The following is a 17,645-nucleotide window of genomic DNA, read 5'->3' as shown; positions in this document are numbered from 1 at the left end:
ACTACCCCCGCATAACATCTTTGTTTTTATTGGCACTAATTTTTCCTTCATATCTAGTTTTTCGTTTTCATCTAAATCCCCTGATTTTTCTTTTCAAAAATGAAACAGCCACCCTTGGAAGTAGCAAACATGAGACCAAGAAGACAGGATTTCAATCACTTACAAAATGTAATATCCTCAGTTTCCATTCATTCGACAAGTGAACCAATTCATTTGTGTTTATATATGCCAGTCCCTGGCAGAGACACACTTAAATTGACTTTGTAAATTGACTTTGTTGTAACATTTTCCTTGTAAAATGCAGTACAAAGTACAACTCACACCAGTGAGTATTTTACTCAGTGCTGGGCAAGCCAGAGATCCAAATACGTGATGCCACGGTACCTACCAGTACTGTTGGTGTCCCTGCAGACAAACAGCTAAATAACAATTAAATCAATGCACTCCGCTAATTCTCTCACTTTTGAAGAAGGGTTTACATAGCTGCTAACGCCAAGTTTTTATTCCCCCTACACCTGATTCCACGTTCTCTTTTGATACTACACTTCAGAGTAGCCGTGTACCATTAGCGAGGATGAGCCCCAGCAGTCGATGCAGGTTAGGAAAAAGCACACCAGTTTATCAACTGGAGTAAATTATATTCCACCTTTTTCCTGCATTTCTAGAGCAATCTATGATAGTTTTGGGGTTTTTTTCTTTTTTTGTGTGTGTTAAGTATATGATAGACCAAGGGTTCAGAGAAGAACAGATGTCTAGAAGTGCATTTGTTGCTGCTGAACTACAACTGTCCACTCAACACTTTCGGTAGAGGACCCTGGAGGTGGCCGATGTGGCAAAGAAACAGAAAGTCCCTTCCATCTGAAGGAGCCACTGAGGTTTCCTGGGAGGTTTCATCCCTGAACCAAAGAGTCGTTCCCACTTGCCTCATCCCTCGGTGCCACACACAAACGGCGCATCCGCTTCCCCCGCACCGTGAACACAACCAGCTGCACGTCGACGTACCGCGGCCCGAGGGCGCTCACCATGCAGCCTGGCGGAGGCACGGCCACAGGAGTCACCCAAGAGACTGGAATAATTCCACCCCAAACTGACTGCTAGAAAGTTTCAACATCTGCAAAAATATTCAGAGGTATTTTGATAGGTCACTAACGACAAAAAGCCAGCAAGTTAAATACCATCAGCACTTTATACTTTGTGTATAATATACTAAAACTAATTATGAAGTGATTTTTTTTCTTTAGCTATCATTAAGGGTAAAAAAGTTAATTTAATTCATTAAATCGAATTCACTTGGGAAAAAACCCAGGAGGGCTGTACATTATCCAAAACAATACATTTCATCTGTTTGCTATGCTTTACAGAATTCAATCTGGTCCCAGGCCTCTGACACATTAATGGCAAGGAACTGCAAAATCAGCCATTTTTAAAGAGTTATCATTACACAATTACAGCGCTGGTCCTTATATTAAGAAAAGGGAAGGGGAAAAAAGTTAGATTTTCCTAAGAGGAAGATGAGGAATCTCTATTAGAGCATGAACGGCATAGCAGGTATTACTGCTTTTGTTTAAAATTGCCAGGAATGGTAACCTTTCAATTCTGCTAAATCACCGAGCCTGTTCACAACATTTACTAATTATGTAAACATGACTGAGGAACTGCAAAAGCAAAGCCAGTAGCAGATTTTCTGCTTTGTACATTAGGCAAAGCACAGAATTTCATTAATTTCACAAAATAAACCCATAATGAAGTGCTTCTGTTAAAGAGAAATTTCCATCTCGTTCACTGATCAGCCTTAAATTGTAATCACACACAGCGAGAAAAGCCGCCCACACGTGCTAGACAGCGTCAGTCAGGTGTACAAACAGTTTACTCCTGACTCTGCTCTAGGCAGGGTGTAAACGTTCTTCCCCTTTGATTTCACTTTCAGAGCTTTTTCTTCTCCTTTAAAGAAAGTGGGTTTCCTCACATCTCCGTGGCGGCCAGGAGGATGGGCAGGCTCTGGAGGCGCAGTGCCAGCGGCTGGTAGCCCAGGGCCCAGCTGGTGACCGGCTCAGGTGGGACGTTCCTGCCCGCCTCCGAGGGCCAGAGGACACCTCCACCACCCCAACACGGGCGGGAACCAGCACCGCTGGTCTTCATGTTACAGATGCTCCAGCACCCAGCAAACATTTTGCCCTCAACTAGGCACTTCCTTTCATTCACAAAACCTTACGTCCACGGGCTTCCTCCCCTGGCTCAGCACAGACCCAAGGGCAGCCCCGCGGGCCAGAGCGGTGGTGGCAGGAGGTGGCACGTGGGGCTGCTCCTCCAGGCGGAGCAGGAAGCAACAAAACTCCCAACAACAGCATTTGCCAATACCACTGTAATATTTTATAGTCTGGGATCACATGGGCAGCAAGCAATTAGTCAAAATTAAATATTCTCATTGCTCTTGAGAGATCACAGAGCCGATGCAGACCGCGAGGACGTTCCAGCTTTGTAAGTGTTCGGGAGCCGCAGAGCTCTTACGACAACAGCCAGCCTCTGGCTCCGGGAAACTGCGCTTAAGCAAAACACATCTGAATTAACTTGAACTTAATGGGGAGCATTAAACAAAATACACTGAATAATTTCACCGTCCTCAGGAAAAGGCAATGAGCGATGCCACTTTTCCATCAAGTTTTGCCATCGTGATGGCTTATCACAGAGGGGATGCTGTGACCTGGATGGACACCCCCTCCTGGCTCAGACTGCGGGGGTGATGAAAGCTGGTCCCACACGCTTGCTCAACCCCACGGATTTCTAATGCATGAACCTGCTTGGGTAAATGAGGTACGAACTGGTACAGCAATACAGCGAAGACCTGCGGCACACCACGCCGCCCGGGGCAGCCTTGAAACAAAGAGGTGCTTTAAGTTTTCAGACACAAGAGTTAATTCTAAAGGCACTTAAAAGCATTTAATAAAAAACCCAGAAGGTAGCAGCACGCCTTACTGCCGTGTCTTCACCCCGAGCGGCACTCTGATGCACAAACCCGCGCTGACAGGAGCCGTGCAGGAAGCGGCTGCCTGGCGCGGCTCTGCCGGGGGGCTGAGGGGGAGCGGGAGTAGCAGGTGGCAGACGAGGTATCGCTTTCACCTACTCCTCAGCGCAACAGCCAACCCGAACACTCGAGACTCACTTCCCAAATCAGTCTGGGTCTCTTACGTCCCTCAGGCAATTCTCCAAACCTTCAAGATCATCCCTGCGCTTCGGAGCAAAGACGGGAAATAACTTGATGTCAAGCGGAAGAGGCGCATGTCGCTGTCGCGCGAGCGAAGCAGAAAGACAAGAGCACATCAGCGATGTCAGCCAGCACGCTGCTCCAGGTCCCCAACGCGGCACCGCTGAAGAATTTCTTCCTACGCCAAACAGCGCTCAAATAGAGTTCTGTAACTGCACTTATTTGCATACTACCAAGCAATACCTAAGCCTGAAATCTGTAAGAAGTTGATGCTAGCTACCACACTGGGAAACGGGGCATTTCTGCCCGGCCCCTCAAGAAAAGCCTGAGCACACGCAGCAATTACTACTGGTTTTTTCTACTGTGGAAATTCTGGGCTTCTCCCAACAGAGAACATAAATATAGAATATTGTCAGAAACAAAAGCCCTAGGTAGCGTTTTACATTTCCGATGTTTAACTTTTTCTTCTTTCTCGTACTGTGTCATTAAGTTTACAAGGATGATTAATGACTGCGGCTGCCAAGTCCATTAATGTAAGGCCTCTCTGCTCCAAGCTGCAATCCCGCTTTTGGCAAGCGCCGTGCGGAGACAAGGTTACTCGGGCACCCTTGAGCCCCTGCACCCACCCGCACGCTGGGTGCAGCCCCCTGGGAAGCTCCCGGCTCCCCGATACCCCACTCGCTCGGCTGGAGGAACCAGGAGGCGTTTCCCGCACAGCGTCTCTCGCCGCCTAGAGCGATCAGCGGGTGAGGAGCCAGCGACCTCTGCGCCTTCCCTGCCCGCTCTGCACCGCGGCGCTCCGGGAGACCCGGCGCTGCCCAAACCCGCGTCCGGGTGCACCGCCAGCATGCCAAGCACCGACCCATGGGAGCTCTTCGCTCCACCCGCTCCCTAAAACCGGAGCCAGACCTGGACTGCGAACACTATCACAGCTCAGATGAACGACTACCAAAACCCGAGAGCAAAGAACTCCCTCACATGCACAGCGCGCTGCAGAATTTTCTGGCAATTAACTGATTTGTCCTAACGTGAGAAATCATATGAAAATCCCTTTTCTATCCTCCCCCAGAGCAAGAGAAATAAGCTCACACGCACTTTCACAGGCATCTCAAAAAATGTAAATCTGTAATTAAATTGCTTGGCTAAACTTATGATTTTGTATCTCTGGAAAAAAAAGATTGAATTAGAAGGAACACTTCCTTCACTAGGAAATATAAAACCACTATAAACTTGATTTAAGACGAGATGACATCTTGATATGGAAATATATTTCCATCAAACATTTCAGTTAAAACTGCATAATCTGATGGAAAGAAAACATCTCAATAACATGTTCTAAGCATCTTTAAATGCTCCATTTCTCTTGCTGCTCACAGCATTATTTTACTAAGTGTAAAGTCAACCACAACCTCTTCAGCTCTCAAAGGATATTGTTTCTCCATCCCAATTACCCAATCCAGAGCAACGTATGACCATTATCCTCAATCTGCAGATGAAAGCGCTCAGAAAAAGTTATTTGCAGCGTTCCCATGGTGATGCCCTGGTAGAGGAAAGAACAAACCCCAGCTGTTCCCTGACCTCCGCGTTCAGCCTCGGCAGCGTCCCTGTTGCAGCTGCAAGGGCCCCGGCGACGGCCCCGGCCCGTGCCACACGTGCCCTTCACGCTGCCAACAGCCCCAGGGGCAGAACGTACGCTTGCACTTTATTTCAAGGACCCACAGATGCCCACAAGGGCCACGTTTAAGTTTCCTTGAAATATCCCCACACAAAGGAGCAGAAAAAGCATGCCTAAGGGTTTCAGAAAGCAGCCAGGTCGCAGCTGGGTTCGGAGGGATGGAGCATCCATCCATCCATCCCTCCCTCCCACACCAACCACCGCCCCACCTGCGCTCTGGAGAGGTCTGTGGTGAGACCGGACATCCACGAGTTTGTCCAAACACACGCAAGTCTGAGGGAGGACAGCAATGTCATAGGCACAGGCAGATCTGTAAGTTACTATAAACATTTTATTTCTTTTACATCTTTCAATAAACCTCCCTCTGGGTGAGACCCCTCGCAAGCAGCACCAGCGACTTTGAAATGAACACAAAGATTCTGGAAGTGCCACTGTATAAAATACATCTTTTTCTTCTGTATTTTACAACCCGTGCTTTCACCAGCATAGACAGAACACCTGTGTATTCAGATGAAAAAACATATTCCCTTCGGAATGACTGTGAAATGTAATCCAACATTATTATTCAATTATACCCTAAGAAAAATTCAAGTTTTATAACAGTGAGCAGAATTAAACTTCTAGGTTGGGAGTGGGGAGGGAAATAAAATCTGTAAGCTAAGCTCCCTCCTCCCCCGTAATTAACACAAATTTTCCAAGACTTCATCTAGGCATAAGATTCTGCCTTTTTCTTTTTCTTCTTTTTTTTTTTTCCTTCACTGAGCTAATGAGGCCAAAAATCTCTGGCCACAAGAAAAGCTCTTCCTTTTAAATAATGCAACAGGGAAACTGCAACCGACACACCACAGACGCTGGCAGAGACAGCACCAGTAATAATCCACGGACAGACCCAGCTCCTCGTCCCCGCTGCGTGGCAGCCACAGGGACAGATTTTGGAGGAGAGAGATACAAGTGAGTGTGACAAACTTGACATTCAAAGACAGAAGTGGGTTGGTTTAGGTTTTTTAACATACCAGCTGGTGATCTGCGGGTATTAGCAAACAATCCATCTCGAATTAAGGTATGAGACAAACCTACACCAGCAATATGCTGGCAAGCACCACCCAAACCATCCACCTTCCCCCCCCTCCAGAATGCTGGCACGTCCTTCAGAAGGGCTGCGCTCCCGAATCTTACTTCTAGCCTAATTCACCTCACAAGCGCCTACGCTTTCCCATTTGCCTCATGCTTATGAATAATAAAGATTCCCAGCTATATGATTAACTTCATTTGCCACATTCTGTACCCTGGGAGGCTCCACACACCAGACATTGTTCGAGAAGAAAAGCTGAAAGCCTGCGTGTGTAAATGCATACACAAGGTCTGAACTAGGGACAACAGAAACACTAGACAAAAGTGGCTAAAAACCAACAAGCCATTCCCAGTAACCAGGAGCATCATTCTGCCACAAACCCGTGCAGAGAGCTTGCTTTCTCACCTTTGTCAAAGCACCACCTTTCAGAGCCACCAGAACTGCCAGCAGCACATGTCCCGTCCCCGTCACATCAACAGCAGAGTACACTGCAACACACCGTCTCTACAATTTACATTTCAGTTCAAATGACCCAAGACAAAAACATCTCCACAGAAGAGCCACCACCAGCAACTCCCAAAAAACCCCGATTAATTCTGTCACAGCGCTTAGTATGTTAAAAATAGATGGACTTGACCTTAACTTTCAGACAAAAGAAGGAGGGGGGTGAAGGACTCCAGCTTTGAAAAAACTACACACGTGAACTGATCCCAATTTGATCCTGCGCCCAGCCTGACACTTGCAGTCATTGAACTCGGGGGGTGGTTTTCATTCACGTGTTTAGATGTTACAAATGACTGGAGGGACAAGAACAGTTAGCTTGCAACAGGCAGACACTACTGGAGTTTTACAGGAATTTCTCAAAGTTGATCGCTTTGATCATTAAATCATTCCCACAAATGTGGCAGAGGTACTGTAAGAGAGTGCTACTAAGAACTAAAACTATACTGCAAGTATTGCCATGTCACTTCCAGCCCGGCTGCCCAGAAGGAATGAAGGCAAGGGGTCACAGGCCTATCTGGACTGATCTTCAACTTCTCCTTGGCCCCCCAGACACCTGAATTTTAAACACTCCTGTCACATTCCAGTGAACCCAACCACGATGTATTAACAGGAGATATGCAAACAAGCACGTTCAGAGTAACGGGATTCCAGTATAAAACGCCCGGTTCTGTGCATCCCCCGTTCTTAACAAGATTTCTCAGACAGGAGCAGGCTAGTTATTTCTCAGGACCCTGTTTGGCAGGAAAGAACACGCGCTGGGGTTCTGTTCAGAAGTCTTTACACATAATCAGATGACATTATGTTTACACAGTACCAAAACACCTATCTAATTTGAAACAATTTTGAAACACGTCAATAAGATGATAGAAGATTTGGCTCTCTGACACAAGTCACACACACACAAGCAACAGACTCCTACTATAGGAGTAGTCAGCTGCCAAATTCGCCTTCAAGTCTAGTTTAGAGCTCGCTTTCAACACATAACAGGACTTTGTTATTTAAACAATAGGTTCCAGAGCCAGGGAATTCTGTAACTTACATGGCAGGCTCTCAAAAAATAATCTGTAAGCATCAAGTAAAGCTGGTAAGTTTAAAATAAATAAAGAGATGTAACTACCTCATTAGTGTTCCAGCGGTGCCTCTCTTTCGGTAAACTTGAACATTTTGGTAGACATTCAAGCAGCTTCTTCGGTAAAAAGATTTTTACATGACTGCCATTGCTGTTCCCATGATCATCTAGAAAGAAGAGGAGACATGTGATGTATACACAGGAGAATAGGTGGTTGCCAGTAGGAGACCCTGGCTACAAGAAGACTTGGAAACCCACCAGTTCACTTGTCAAAGCACAAGCAATTTGTCACGGCAAAGAAGAACACGGCTTTCTATTGAAATTGCACCTTTATTTCAGAAATATAAACAGTTTAATTCATCGTGGTTGCAGTTTGAGAAGAGCTTGGATGGATTTGTGCACAAGGAGCCTGTGTGTGTGCTTACCTGTGCCTATTCTAACTTATTATTTCCCTCAGTGACAAATTTTACAAGCAATAGCGACAAAACGTTAGAGAAGCTGTGACCACAGCAGTATGACCTGCCAGGAAAGTCATAAATGAAGTTCACACTCGACAGGATTTGCAAGTAAATAAGCACAGAGCTCCAGTAGCTGCTATAATTTTGTCAAGCTGCGGTAGAAATGCAACTCGAGGTCTATTAGTTCATTTAAAACTAAAATGCGCTGTACCTGATTAAAACCAGGTTACTTTTCTTTCAATGGACAGCTCAAAAAGTGAACGTAGTTCCTCAATGTGACAGGGAGATAGAGGCACCAAAATCTTCCTACCTCACCATACTCAGAGTCTCAAAGCAGAAATACTGAAGAATTAAATATTCCTTTTTGTTGCTAAAAATTTATAAAGTGCATCAATTCTCCCTAAAAAAAAAAATAGAGACCCAAACCCCCTCAAGTCCAACAGCAGCCCACAGAAATCCCAGCAGCATTCGCCCGGCTGTGTGTCTCCATCACCCTGCTACCACCACCAAAGCAGCAGAGCACCCGCGCACGGTGCACGTTTACAGACAAACCAGTCCCCGCGGAAGAGGGAACTGGAACAGCAGGAACGACATCCCAGCTACAGCGCGGGAGCTCCAGCAGTGCTCCTGCACCCCGCCACCGCTGCGCCTGACAGACGCTGGGCAGCGCTACCCGCGCAGGACCCCTCTGCACTGGCATTTTACCCTACAAAATTAATTTATAGTCCTTTCCCATTTGGAAGTGTACTGAAAAAGGATATTAACTTTTTCCCTTTTACACATCTAATCAATTTATGTCATTAAACAGACGCCGGCACCATGATAAAACTCCTCTGCAATTACGCACGGTGCAGGAATCTCGCATGACCCGCAGCAAAGCGGAGAGAACCCGTCCCGCAATCACTGTAGGAAGCGGGCGAAGAGCACAAACGAGCAGCGAGACATCCCTAGTATTTTTAAAGCTTGATTATACTCTTGGATGTGTCAAGTTCAACAATATACATGCTGTTAAATCAACTACTCGTGCAAGCACAGCAGATGAGTTTACAAGATAAGCAGCGATGTGTATGATAAACGTGAGCTGCTCTATAATTTACGAGTCCTGTGAGCTCCCTGAGTTATTGGGAACTTTACTGTACACTGCGTTAGACTAAATCAACAGGGCTGCCACTTCCATACTTCTTCCTGGGCGAACACGCAGTCGGGCAGTATTGATCTCTGCTCAACTGATAAAGAAATCGGGAAGAGGGTTCTCTGGGTTATTTTTTTCCGTACCATTCCAGGATTTCTAGCTTGACACCGAACATCTCAGACCGTTACTCTGCGGGGCTTTTCAGCCACATCCTTCTCCCAGCCAACGCTCTGCACGTGTGGCCACCACCTCTGTCATCCCCCACCACCCCTGGCCGCTCAGAGCTTCACAAACACCACGTCCTGGCGCCTGGGGATACCCCCCGCGAGCCGCCACAGCAGCCCCCAGCCATTCCCACCGCCGTTCCAGGTCTGCCACCCGATTCGCCTGGTACCTACTTAACATTCCCTACATTAATTTTATACCGTTTTCATTTCTCATTCAAAATATTGCATTGCACTACATTCAATTCATTAAGGCGGCGAAGTATTTTACAGCACACATTATTGCTTTTATCAGCCAAACTACATCCCCAGTTACATCTCATCAGCTTATTTTCCATGGGCACATTTTAATTGACATTAATTGTATTACTTCCCCTTACCTCCGTATCAGTCAAGTCCTCTATCATTCATTCCATTATTTTGCAGGGCTGGCAGACCTCTAATTATTCAGCTCGTTTTATTAACTTTCTTCCACTGTCATCAATTATCAGTATTATTAATCCAGAAAGTGCCTATGGAAAATAGTTCCCTTGAAAATGTTTTGGTAGAAGTTATCAGAACTTGCTGACTCTAAACCTTCCAACTCCTGTTGTGCGCACCTCACACCTTTGTTATTATAGCAAGGGAAGGTCATTTTCATCATCCTCAAGTGTCACTACATCTCACGTGCGCTTCCCTTTTCCACATTTAGCAACGACATTTCTTCATTCCAGAAAATCCCCAACATGGAAAACAACACCTGCCACCTGCCTCAATCTAACGGGCTTTCTGTTCAAGGATCCTCCCGCCGCGCAGTCGGGATGACAATAATCACATCATGGGAAGTGAATCTTAAATTCGGTGACCTCTGAAACAGGTTTGACCTTGGAGAAGGACAACGTTGGCCAACCAGCTAAGAGGATGAAGAGTGAGAAAGCGCCTTGCCCCAAAGGACACACACAGACTGCTGTGACCCTCGCTCCTCCACCCACTGGAAGGGTCATGACGTACCCCCAAACGCTGTGCAGAGAAAACGGGGGTGCCAGGCACAGGGGAGGAGGCTCACTCTCAGCTGCACTAACGGTGCCGGCAGGCCTCGCTCACCCCCAGGCCTCCACGCCACGAGGCAGCTTCCTCCGCAAAGTGTTTCCCTCGGCAGCTGCACCGGCGCCAGGCAGGGTCTGCCACCCCACCCACAGAGCGGCTACCACGAGCTCCCTTGCCTTGGATCAACTATCGCTTTGCTGCTCCGGCTCCTCACAAGTAGCGTCGCCATCCTCCCAACTGCAACACAGAGATCTTTAGGGAGGCGGAGAAAACAAAAAAAGCGGTCGTCCTTTGGTTGGAATCAAGCCTGTCATCACTAGTCAACCTGACACACCCACCGCCCGACCGCAGGGCCTCCCGATAAAGTCAGAGCAGCGAGACTCCAGGCGGCTCAGCATCCACACCCAACTCAGAGCAACCAGCACGCACCAGAGGGAACGTTACATTTGTTTAGAACGAAAATTTCCTCTGTAGTTAAAAAAAGGAGCTACAATTTCACAACGCTTATTTGATTTTACTGTGCAAATGGAGGCCAGATTTGTACTTGAACTTTCTTCCTCGTATTATTTTTGCTATGGGTGCGACTTATGACATTGTGATCTGCAAACCCATCCAGTGTCAATAAAAAGTGCTTCTGCAAGCAAAGCTGCACTTGCACAAGGAGGATTTGCCAGTAAAGCTGTATCGACATGGGGGTTTTTTTTAGTGCAAAGCTGGCCACAGCTCAAAAACGCTTCCCAAGGCATGCACAGCCAATTCTGAAAACTACAATAAGGAAGCTATATACTAAAATACAACAGCCTACAAGGTATCTCGTTATAATTCAGTCTGAAAATCCAAAATTTAAGTTCCATTAGCCATCTTCAAGATTACTTATTAGCAAACCAGAAACTCGTGTAAAATTAAGAAAGTACAACTATTATAAAGTTCATGGAAAGTTCCATATTAATTATACCACATAAACCCTTCGTAATTTTATGGGTTTCTTCATGCTCCTTGCACTTTATCCTCCCAAGGGATGCAACATGGGCCATAAAACTTTAAAGCGCACAACAGCAAATCACACAGTGAGTCTGTGCTCTACCCCTGCTCTCCAAACAATTCCCCCTTCCCCCTCCTTTTTTTTTTTTTTTTTTTTAACTGGTTCTTAAATCTTCTGCGATCCAGGAGGTGAACTTAGATCTGCAGACCGTTTAACTACCACAGTTTATCAATAAGACGTATAATTGGAGAATACCAAAATGGCTGAATGGGTGTTGATCAACTGCTGATTTGCAGGCAGTTCTACACTGGAAATAAATAGAAAGAATAAGCCTATAAAATCACAAACGCAAGTTTCATAAACCCATTATTATGAAGTAATAACTTAGGGTTGGCCATCTTAGCCACCTCGCAAGAGAGGTGGAAGGTGTGTACATGTTACCAACAGGCACTTCCGTACAAGACAAACAGCTAAAATCCGAGTGTAATTATCAGCTACTTACAGGGAACGGGAGGGCGCCCAGTTCCCCGCGACGCCGCTCACCGCGCTGCTGCTTCGGCCCTGGAACCCAGCAAAGACCGTGCGGAGCGGCACTCGCAGGGACACTGTACTCACGGGCCACCCAACGCCGTCCCCTCGGGCATGATGGAGCTGAACCCCAGAGCAGCCCTCCTGGCCAGGCAACACCAGCCGTGGGCCTGGTCTGAGAGCCGAGGGAGGGCAGCGCCCAAAGCGAGGGCGCCAGCGCCGCCGCCCCTCCCTGGGAGCTGTGGTCTGAACCTTCCCGGCTTCCCCGAAACCCTGCCCCTGCGCAAAGAGCTGCTCTTCCAGTAACTCACCTCTCTAAAGATAATATACAAAGACACAGACAAATATGAAAGTCAAGGTATCCAGATTTAGTCAAAAGAAACTGGGGTTTTTTTTATGTATTCCTATTTCCATGTATTGATTTGGCTCTGCCAAGTCCTGGGCTGTGGGTGGGCATGTGAAGCCCCCCTGAAGTCCTACATTCCTTCACTCACTGACCTCCGGACCCAGACAAAGCCCATGAATTCGATCTGGCAGAATTAAACACAAAGAATTATCCCCGATCCAAACATCTGAGGGACTGGCACGCTATTTCTCATAGTTAAACTTGGTTCCTGGCACTTTCAATCAGTAAACAAGTAGCAACACATAAGCAAAACCAACAGCTTTTGGTCTGTTTTCTAGAAATATTTGGACGATTACAGTTGTAAATCTCTTGGCAACAAAAGCAGATTTCTAAATATCAATAGAGGGTGCCTAAGATAAGATAACCAGGCCCAGCTCTGCGGCGCTCCTGCCCAGCAGGGCTCTGCCGGATGCCAGCGCCCGGCTCAGATGCTCCCGACCCTCTGCCACCACAGACACGGGCAGCCCCAGAAGCAACCTGGGACTGAGGGGAGGCGTGAGGAAAGGATGAAGGGTTCAGGCAAAGGCAAAAAACGCGAAATAGGACCAAGAGAGGACGGCACGAAAACCAGCACGTGGGCAGCTGTGACTGCTGCCCGTGGGGAGAACGGGAGGAACAGGGAAAACCAAAAAGACTGGGGAAATCATGGGAATGGCAGTAGCATCAAGGATGATCAACAAAATGATTTTCCTCTAATAAGTTACTGAATCTAGCCTAGTTTCTTGGAATATTTGTGATAAATACTTTGTTGCTATGACAAGCTCTACAAACCATTCTAAAACTAAGAAATACAAATATAGATAAAACTCTGCTGCTGCATATTATCGTCCCGGTCCTCCCCACCAGTAACGTGCTACTGTAAGTTACTTCATCCTTTTCATGCAGCAGAAAGTTTCTTGACATTTTATAACTGAATTCAATTTAAACAACACCGTTATGTAAAACTGCAAATGGTGCGTTTTGTGGAAGACTTGATAGCACAATTCTTCTTCATGAAAGCCTACGCGCTGGTTGAGGAGGTCTGGTTTACACAATTAGCTATTTATTTCTTATGCTGTACATTTATCACTGTGCTCAGCGCTTGGGAGTCTGCTTCCCCCGGCCAGCAGAACTGGCTATTTCACAGGCTCCCCGTTCCCTCTCCCACCTTAGCAGGGGGCTGAGGCGCCCCGACAGCCGTACAGGAAAGGAGAATTCGCTCACGTTCAAAGGTGCACAAAAGTAACTATATTAAAAGCAGTCTTCAGGCGTTTTTGCAATCTTCCTGCAACTTCCGCCTGCAGCTCCCGAGTGTGTTCATGCACAACTGTCGCCGTGGTGCTTTTAAGTGCAACAGAACCATCAGACTGCTCACTGCCGCCACCAATTCGTTTCTTTTAGACCCGTCGGCAATTCCTTCACCCCTCGGTTTTTGCTAAAATTACACCATCAAATTCAACAGCAATGAAACTAAGGGGAGATGGATATTAGCCAAGCCTAGCAAAAATAAACCACCCATTTACAGTTTTCAATACTACAAATATTCTTAACGCTACAACAAATACTCCAGAAGTCCCAAAGTATTGGCTAAGGCCAGTATACACTGGCACTTCCAGGCACGGATATTTTTACCTTTCTTTTAAAAAAAACTTTTTTTTTTTTTTACACTATGAACAGTTTGAGTTTGGCAACCTACCTGGAGAGCTGGCAGGAAAAAACCAAAACCCCTTAAACCGCAGATTGACAAGAGCAGGAGAAGGACACGGAGCTCTCCATTCCCAGAGGTAACGGGAGTTTGCTCTTGCTCACCCGGTGCCGTGACGGCTCCTCAGCACCAAGCTGTACCTCCAGCATCACCCCAGGAAGAGGAGGTGCACTGCACCCCCAAGAAAACAGGGTTAAGACAGACACCAGCACCCACAGGCACACAACCCACAGGGTCTTAAAATGGGGTGAACACAGCAGAGGGCTGAAGGGGCGCAGGAAGCCACAAAGGGGAAAACAGGACGCGAAGTGAGGGAAAAAACTCAAAAGAAAAAACTCAACAAGGGGTGAAAAGAGGAAGCCAGGAAACCCTGAAGATGCACGAAGCTGCTGGAAGCACTGCATTTTAATTAAGCGTCACTGCTCCACAACGCAGTCTACCAGCCTCGTTTCACTCCATGGAAAGGTTTGGGTTTGTTTGGGGTTTTTTTATCCCTGCAGATATATTTGGTTTATTGAAGCAGAGACAGAAGGGACACTAAAAAAGGAAAGTCACATTCCAGCTCCATCTTTCTGAAGACTGCCTGGACAGAGCAGTAGGACAGCTACTTCCCCTTCCTCCCACAGCCCAGACCTTTGTGAGCAGGTCTTGAAAAGAGCTCACGTTTGAGAAGAACCATTTAAAAATATTAGTGACACAAAGGGAGCACCAAGCCTTGAAAGACTGAATTCTAAAAACATTTGTTTTAACATTACTTGTACATAATCCTTTCACTGTTTGCCGATACAGGAAATGAAATCTGAGTTATAACATCTGTAGGAAACCTTCCTACAGAAGTAGCTTTAAAAACCCACAGAAATAAACCAAAAAGCCTTTGAGCCAAAGTGCTTGTTGTGAAAATCATTAACAAGAAGAGATGTGGAATTGGATTGAAAAAAAACACTAGAGCTTCAAACAAGCCCCATGCCTTACATGAGGAATCTTGTGAGAAAAACAGTTCTAATACCAAAAGTACTCCAGAAAGTTGACCTCACACATGTAGTTCCTGCTGTTTGGAAAAACCGAATTGAGTCCACTCTCGGAAACCATCCTGCTGACTTACAGCCCGCCAAGCGGGTCTAGAAGCTTCACTAGAAGGCAACTTGCTTCTATCTATGACAACAAAAATTTTGGTAAAAACCCAGCTGCTGAAATTCAGCAAAAATTCTGGGGCAATGAGCGGACTGAGCCGAGCGTCAAACCTCTTCACCGTGACAGTCCAATTTTGCCAAGAAGGACAGCAGTACAGAGAGCGCGGCACAAAATCCAATCCGTCACGCTCACAATAAGCTCAGGTTTGTTTAAGTAATAAAACGTTATGCAACACTTCCGCAGCGGGAAGTAAATATTTGCTGTTTAACAACCAAACCCAGAATGTTTTGTTTTCAAAAGGTACCTTGCCCAGACTCTCGGCATTCCATAACATCTGAAGCTCTAACTTCCTACAGCTCTAACAGCTGCCAAAATCCCAGCTGCCACGCGGGAGTTACAGGGAGAAACTCCACCTCCTGCCCTTCCCACCCATTGACCCAGCCTGAGATAACAGACTAGAACCCACCACCCGCCGTGGGCGGGACGAGCGCCGTGCCCGGCCCCCACTGTGCCACCTCAGCCCACGGGCACTGCCCTGCACGGTCTCGGATCCCTGTCCGTGAGAAAGGCTCTCTATGCGCGTACTTTCCATCTCGAACTTTTAAAAAAAACTTTCTCTTTTTAAAGAGCTCCCACCCCAACCAAGTTGAGCGCCCATTACAGCTGCCAAGATGGCAGCTCCGAGGGCCACTCCTCCCGTGCCAGCGCAGCACAAGCTGCAAAAGCCACAAGCCGCTGCCGCTCGGATGGCAGGAGCTGCTCGGTCACCAAGCCGAGCTTCATCCTGCATAAGGAAACCAGAAAAGAGGGAACTCACCCAGGTTTTCCTGGACATGGAAATCTCTCCCGCAGCTAGGGAACAGAGATGCCGGCCTCATTCCAAGCCCTCACCTACCGCCACGGCTTTTCTGCAGCCACCCAGGCACAACCTGACTGCGGGAAGCTCCCGGCCCAGGCAGGTCTGGGAGCTGCTCCCCAGGCTCGCTCCTCCTGGGCCGCTCTGGGCGGAGGGAGCGGATCGCTCCCCAGTAAAAGCAGCACGTCTCCGCACAGCTGACCTGCTGGCTGCCATTTACATTCGGTTTTTAAATATTAAAGTAACAAAAACCCAAAGCGACTTGGGTTCTCTCCTCCAGCATCTGTACTGCTGGCAAAACACTTGTCTCGAATCACGCCTTAAAACGATTCCCATTTGAATTTCTGACAGGTGGAGTTTAAGTTTAAGGAATGAATGGTTTCTATCCTGCCTCCTTGAAAATATACCACAGAAGTAGGTCAGCGCGGGGAGCTGCTCCGAGCGCTTACTACGAGAAGAGCACAGGCGCCGGCGCCGAGCCCTGAGCCCTCCCTGCTCCCACCTCCGCGGCGCTGCCCGGGCCGTCCCCAGCACAGAGCGGGGATCCAGCTCCCAACCAGCCAAGGGAAACGCGCGTGACAGCATGGCAGGGGCGCGGGCGAGCGCCGGGCACACGAGCCCTTCCTGCAGCAGCTGGCGTGCAGCGCCGCAAGGCGAGAGCAAACGCTGCTGCGGAGGCATCGCTCAGCAAGACCAACCACACCTCAACAGCCCACACCGGTCAGCCGCCAGCTCGGGACACGATAGAAGTTGCATTAAATAACAAGCGCAAAGGCCAAATTACCTTCCAAGTCAAGGAGCACTGATCTGCACGGCTCTGCAGAGGCCTCGTGGGAACACGCATACTGAAACCTGCGCTTTACGCAGAGAAACGTCACCGTATGGTGACATGGGGAGCCTGGAAAGAGTCAAGCCTGAGCGTACTCTGGTGACAACACTTTCACCCACTGAAGAACTGAAACGTCACAGTTTGACCTATGAAATCCAGAGAGATGCAAATTCTCACTGGCATTTTACTACTTCAGTGGAGTTAATCATTTACTTCATGTAAAGAGAAATGAGAAAAGAATGAGGCCCGGCATTTTCCAGACCACAGGAAAGATGGAACTAATGAATTTGGGAGCATCAAAGAGATTAATAAAAGATGAAGCTGACAACACTCCTAATCACTGCTGCTACCTAAAATTTACATTTCTGTGAAGCGCTCTGCCTTCGTCATGCTGGACAAGGCACAGGCAAAAAGCAAACCAAAGGTGGAGGTGCCTAGAGAGGCTCTACAACTCCTAAATTACAAGACACAACCCCCGCAAAAAAGATATTCCCAAACCACTTTGAGCAAAATTCCAGAGGAAATGGGAAAACAACCCTTGTATCCGAAGGAGGGGTTTCCCAGTAAGGCCTGGAAATGGGTTAAAATCGAGGAAGTACGTTTGCTATAGCGGACAAGGAAAAGATTCCTCTTGGCCAGATTTAATACAGTTATTTGAGGAGCCCAACGACAGACAGAGAAATTAAAGAGATATTAGTAAATTCACCCCATTTTAGTTATGCAACCGGTCAGTTGCAGGCTACCAACCACCCGCCTCCCGCCCCGTAAGATGGAGGCCCTGGGACCCGGTCCCGCCGCCCCGGCCCCCCGCCGGCCTCGAGAGAAAAAGAAAACTTGGGGCGAGGAGGAGGGTCCCGGCGCGGAGCC

At 47.5% G+C, this 17,645-nt stretch overlaps 1 protein-coding gene across 6 annotated transcripts in view; it reads right to left on the bottom strand.

Moving 5' to 3' along the window:
* The window catches only part of CAMTA1 (calmodulin binding transcription activator 1), a 283,392-nt gene that overhangs the window by 252,495 nt on the left and 13,252 nt on the right, over window positions 1–17,645 (bottom strand). For all 6 annotated transcript variants that reach the window (XM_026862593.1, XM_026862589.1, XM_026862588.1 and 3 more), the window contains exon 2: window positions 7,571–7,689. In XM_026862593.1, the coding sequence (XP_026718394.1) occupies window positions 7,571–7,689 (119 nt within the window). The remainder of the gene's footprint in view (window positions 1–7,570; window positions 7,690–17,645) is intronic.

Source organism: Athene cunicularia (genome assembly GCF_003259725.1).
Source record: "Athene cunicularia isolate RWA chromosome 21 unlocalized genomic scaffold, athCun1 chr21_part1, whole genome shotgun sequence".
NCBI classification, from domain to species: Eukaryota; Metazoa; Chordata; class Aves; order Strigiformes; family Strigidae; genus Athene; species Athene cunicularia.
Note: the sequence above shows the minus strand (reverse complement) of the source record. Positions and strands in the feature narration are given on the sequence as shown.